The 6301-nt window shown below is 31.1% G+C and overlaps 1 protein-coding gene across 1 annotated transcript; it reads right to left on the bottom strand.

The window, feature by feature from the left end:
* Positions 1-1411: 1411 nt before the first annotated feature.
* Positions 1412-5661, bottom strand: LOC108692120 (apolipoprotein D). The gene is made up of 4 exons (XM_018200272.1): positions 5392-5661; positions 2613-2841; positions 1989-2160; positions 1412-1689 (listed from the first exon to the last, which is right to left on the bottom strand). The coding sequence occupies exons 1-4, from the start codon at positions 5551-5553 to the stop codon at positions 1533-1535; spliced, it is 720 nt and encodes a 239-aa protein (XP_018055761.1). The 5' UTR covers positions 5554-5661; the 3' UTR covers positions 1412-1532.
* Between the last annotated feature and the right edge of the window lie 640 nt (positions 5662-6301).

Here is a 6301-nt window from a genome sequence, read left to right as displayed (position 1 = left end):
TATACACAAACACACGAAGCCATACTGCAAATCCCGGACGAATGCATAGACGGCGGATACCGATCCGGCAGTGAGAATTATATAAGTGCTATTCGGAAGCGCTTGTATAAAATTATTTAAGTTTGTACAAGACATATACATTTACATACACACATACTCACGCAGGCACGCAAGCACACGCACGCAAGTACATAACATATATACACATATGGGCACACGTCAAAACTATGTCACTCGGTTCATATTATTTACACCTTCGTACAAAAGCGTATAATCGAATGACGAAATGACAAAAACGCGGATCTACTTATAGGATATTTATAAAACGTAAATTTCAGATAAATAGATAGTTTACCAGCTATATAAAATAATGACACACATCTCTTCAGTAGAGAAGTACACACGTGCATTCACGCGTCCCCATACACCAATTTACATCGCCCACTTGTCTACACACGCACACAATATACATACATACGCACATTACGTACGCACGCAACCGCATGCGCGCGAGTGCAGGTTTACAATATACAGATTTAAAAATTAGGTAATTAATTTACAAAGGATTAAAAAAAAAATTAAATGTACGACTAATTAATATTAAAAAAATTACTAGGAGACTAATAGGTGATTTGCATATGTATATGCTCGTAGAACGAAGGAATGAATGCGTGTATACATGCGGGCGTGGTATGATAGTTTAAAATTGACAACGTTGCGTTTCTCACGGATCTGTTGGAGCTTTGACTTCATCAGTCTGTTTTTCTCTTTCTCATTCTCTCTCTCTCTCTCTCTCTCTCTCTCTCTCTCTCTCTCGGTCATCGCAACGATCTCGAAACATATAGGCGAATTTATATAGGCTTGCGTCTCGCTCCCCCGATGCGTTTTTCCTATTCCGCGCAACCACGGAGGATAACACGAACTAATCGTGGCAGAAGCGCTCGATTATTATATATTTTAGAAACGCATATAAACAAAGGGGAAGATCACGATATTGTCACGCAATGTCACGTTTGCGAGAATCGGTAACTATAACATCAGACAGAAAGAGATTTTTACAAAGCCAGATATGAATTTGCCGAGTAACGAAAATGCTCGCACAAGAAAAAAAGGTTGCCCGTCGGTGTGATAGCGTTCGTATGCGTAAAACATTGCGAAAACGCGAGAAGCATGAATCACAAGTGATTTTGTAATATTTCTTATAAGTTGTAGCTGCCATATCTAGTAATTAAGTACTAGGTGCGTTGAGTGATAATCTGACGACTGTTACGCTAATGATAACGATGATGATGATTAATGATGACAGTGATCATGATGACCGTATGTGCTGCGGCACATGTGTCTCAATTAATTTGAATGAATTGTGCTAAGATATTGAGAGAGACGACGGGTCTAAAGAAAAACAATAACATGTTCATTATAATTATGTAATTATAAATAAGAGGAAGAGACGAAGAATATTATAACACGTTGTTAATTGAATTAATAAAATTAGCCCAAAGTAACGAAGAGATGTTTAATTTGAGCGAAATTTATTGGCCTCTATGTTTTCGTTTCAACGGATGCCTTCTGGTGATATGGCTTCTTTTAGCTGGTGCTACTGCCGGTATAAGCACATCTTCCGAATTGTTTGTTTTATTGCACTGCTTTTGGTCCATAGGGAACATGTACTCCAAGTCAATGTCATATCTACATATTAAAAATTTTATTTTTAATCTCAAAAAATAATACGACAATATAATATTTGTTTTAATTCAAGAAATTATCGTTTCCTTTTCATACACTATTAAAGCACCTTAAAAATAGATGACTTTTAAAATTAACGATTTTAAAATTAACGAAATTGTATTCATTCTTTTTATTGAAGTATTTTAAAAATTATTGTATTTAAAAAAATATTTTTCGAAAGATATATATATATGTATATGTTTAATAAGATTTAAAGAAACAATTCTACTGTAATCAGAATAATATTAAGAGAAATATACCTAGGCAGTTTCTCTCGAAGATAAGAAATGACATTTGCCCCGAGGCTCGCTTCACGGCTCATGATGAAGCTAGATAAATATCTTGGGCTTTTACTCTTTTCAGCACAATGCATTAGTAACGCCCAGGATTTATAATCCGAATCTAATACGTATGTATTATACACTCCTTCGTCTGGAAAATATCGAACTCGCCGTAAAATAATTCTATGAAAAATAAGTATTTATTTTTACCAAATTAAATTGTTATAATTAACGATTCTTTCAGAAAATATATTTTTCAGAGATCATGTCTTACAAGAAGTTTACATCTAGAGCTGGTTCCAGATGACTAACGACATGAGCAAACACAAATAAACAACTTTCAAAGAAAATCGAATGGTATCGAATGTAAATTGTTTATTGTCATTTGCTTGATCTGGATCCGGCTTAACATTATGATAAATTTTTTAAAAAATGAATAAAAGAAAAAATTTAATGAAAAGAATTAACTAATAAGAATTAATTAAAATTTTGAAATTAAATTAGAATAAATCATAAAAATAAAGCAAAATGAAGTATGAAACTTTTTTTCATTACAATAGAAAAATTGAAAGAAATTAGATTGCGAGATAACTCTGTGTTTACATGGTAACTCAGCATGCATCCAATGAGCAGGTAAGTCTGGCGAAGGGATTTTCCACGTGATGTTACCAACGAGCAGCTCATTAATAGGATCGTCAGTAAAGCTGTAAGTGAAATTCATGGTAACTTCAGCGTTTTCAGGCGAAACTGAGAGCTCGGCTCTCATACATCTGTACACGAGGGCTTCCTCTGAGCTTGCATAGTACTGTACTATGTACCACAATCCGAGAAACTGCAAGAAGCGCAAGATGTCTGTTACGTGCGAATGTATGTAGGCGTGAAGTCACGCGTGAAATAGGCACAACAGTTTACCATGCCGTGCCGATTTTATTCACGTTAATATATGCTAATAAATATGTGCGGCCAATGGGTCAAGCGATTGCATTCGATAGTAAACGGCGTTAGAAATATATGTTCAAAAATTTTCCAGATGATTATCACTTCATTTCCATTCAAAGACATGATTCATTGAAATTCTCTTGTATTTTTTATAAATTCGTTTAACTTTTTTTTACTTTTCACAATGTGTTATATTGTTTAATTATATCAATTAAACATACTTGTATAAATTACTTTTACTATATTCAATACATTAAATTTTGATGTAATTTTGATTTATTGATTTGCTTTGATCTTTTTATAAGAAATTTATTTTTATAATAATGTTTAAAATAAATATGTTGCTGTTGCTAAATATAAAGAAATTCTATATAAAGAAATTCTATTAATAAGTTTCATATAAAATAATAATTCTTACTATTAAAAAATAAAACTGAAGAAATACAAAAATATATGCTTTATCTTATCTGCAAAAACATGCAACAAATTGAGACTTATAACGGAAACGTGAGACACTTCAAAGTTTTGGGTTATCACAAGATATATGTATTAGGGTTTAGAGCCTGTTATAAAGTCACACCGGTTTAAAATGCAATGTAATATTTTCAATATATATAAAATTTTTTTATCTTTTCGAATTCATTAAAATTTTGATCTAAATTCATGCTAAATAAAAACAATAAAACAGGAATAGTTTGAAATTAAATTATCTATTACGTTCATAAAGAAAGCCACAATCTTTATTTAAATGTAAATTCTTCATCTTGCTTTAATTATTTCTTTTAATTTTCTAAAATTGATATAAAAATTAAAACGCATCTGCAATACAATCCACTTCATTTAAAGTACATATCACTATTTATGACAAAAGCAAACGGAAATTGTCGCTATGTGAGTCTGTAGTCTTCCTATAAATACATATCAAATCTAAAAATAAATCCGCCAAACGTAGCTCTGGAAAGAAAGTCTATGCAAGTACTGCTATTCTATTATTCCATATTCGCAAATAATATATATTATAAAGTATTATTCTTCAAAGTATTATTCTTGTAAAATGGTTTCTCCTCTTTTTTTTATCTCATTAAAATTTATTAAATAATTAAGTACATACATTGTTAAATATTAAATATTATAATTTGCAACTGCATTTATATTATTTATTGTCAAGTTTGTATTGCAACTGTATTACATTAGAAAATTAGATCGACCAATTTTTCATAGTTTTTAAAACAGAATTGCCGAGCGACTATTTAAACAAAAAACAAAGTGATAGGTTTAATCGATACATGATATCATTTTCGAAAATTTCCTATAGAAATTAAATATGAATTCATAAATTTAGCAAAAGTACTTTACATTCTGCAAAGTCATTTGTCAACTCTTATTTGCTTATTAAAACTCATAAATTAAAGTAAAATATACTTGTTCTTGGTCATCAAAATGTTTGGCCAATTTTCTCTCTGTATACTGTAATTATTAAATTTTTATTTCATTTAATTCAAAACCTCTTTAAAAGTTAACAACAGTAGTGTGTGTTAAATTTATTCACGATTTACTAGTGGGAATACTAATATAATATGTATAAATATGTTTGCTATATATATGTATAGCTTTTACTACTTTCATGTCAAATTATGTGTTATTGTTAATTATACGGTAAACGATCGTTTCTATCGCTATTGCATATTAATTCTAATGAATAATTGTAAATTATGTTCCATATAATTAATATTCAATTGACATATTCGGCAATGTAAATGTTCATTATCCGTTTCCGAAATCACATCAGCGACATATAACATGTCAGTATACTTCATATTATTTTGCATCAATATCGTACATTGAATGAAATGCATCAAATACTCCATTTAATTTATATAAAACAATTAAATGAAGCGGCAAAAATATGTTTAAATCTTTATTAATGGTGAAAATGTTGATTTTGGTGACAATTTCAAGTTTTACAATTAACACAAGAGTTAATTGTGAATTATAAAAATAATTGTAATATTATAAAGACTTTTTAATAAAACTTAATTATAATGTAACTTATTTCTTTTGAAGAATGTAGAATCGATTTTTTAAAGACTTTTCCGAGAAAATCTAATTCTTTATCAAATTATAAAAATTAAATATTCGCGATTTCAGAATGTAAAAATTTTATAAATGTGATTATAAATATTTTATAATCACATTAAGTATATGCATTCTTTTAATGAAAAAGCGATCTACAAAATTTTATATAATTGGAATCGACAGTTCTGGAAACAAGGAAGAATTCAAATTTTTTGTTGACTTACATACATTGTACGTACATGAGACAATCTTTGTATTTATTATACATGGAATGTTTAAGTGTAAACAATTCTCATTTAAAATGTATGAATCGGAAAATTTATATCGTTTGATTTTCAATCGTTATAAATTGCAAAAGATTCTATACCTCGGATATGTCAAAGTTGCGTATTCCCTTCACTTTCGGGCACTTAGTCTTATCCTCCCGTCTCTTCCAAACACTGCCGGCGTCGCCGATGAGAAATCCGATGATAAGCAGCGTTATTGTCAACCAGTAGAATCCCGAACGTCGTCTCGTTCCGGGATGCATCTTTACCGTGCATTCAGATTCCGCTCACAATAAACGGTACAAGTTGATCGGCTGGATCGCGCGCGACGTCTCTCCTCGACTGTCGGGGCTTGCTCAGCAACTAGAGGCCACGTACATACCGAATGTACGAAGAACGGACGCGCGGCTCATGACTATTACATGGACGAAGAGGGGGTGGCCACTATCACGTTCCTCCCTTTGCATTCTTGCTGTTCCTTCGTTTTCAATCGGCAACTTGTTCCGCACGTACAATCCTCATAACTAGTGCCGGCTGGAACCCAGGACTCGTAGGCGTGATCGCCGTTTATAGCTAAAGAAACACGCTATATTCCCGAGTCACTCGATTTCTCTGAATTGTCCTGTTCTCTCTGGCTTTGTTCCTGACTGGGACCAGTGAAAGACCTCGTCTGCAATATTTTTGCGATCCTTTCACATTGTGAAGTTTATAATAGTTATTTCTCGTGAAAGAGTTGAATTATATTCGTACTAATGATAAGTAATCGACATAATGATTTTAACAAAAACACACAAAATTAATATACAAAGTAAAATAATATAATTGCGTACATAAAGATAGGGATTGCAGAAATAGAGATAATTTTTTGATTATCGACATGACTATAACAATTTTATTATTCAAATCAATCTACAAGAAATAAATAAATTTTATTTTAATTCATATTTTAAATATAATATAATGTGCACTTCGATATAATAATACAAAAAATATTTCTATAATTCAAATGTG

Source organism: Atta colombica, unplaced genomic scaffold (assembly GCF_001594045.1).
Source record: "Atta colombica isolate Treedump-2 unplaced genomic scaffold, Acol1.0 scaffold107, whole genome shotgun sequence".
Classification (NCBI taxonomy): Eukaryota; Metazoa; Arthropoda; class Insecta; order Hymenoptera; family Formicidae; genus Atta; species Atta colombica.
This window is presented reverse-complemented; position numbering and strand designations above follow the sequence as displayed.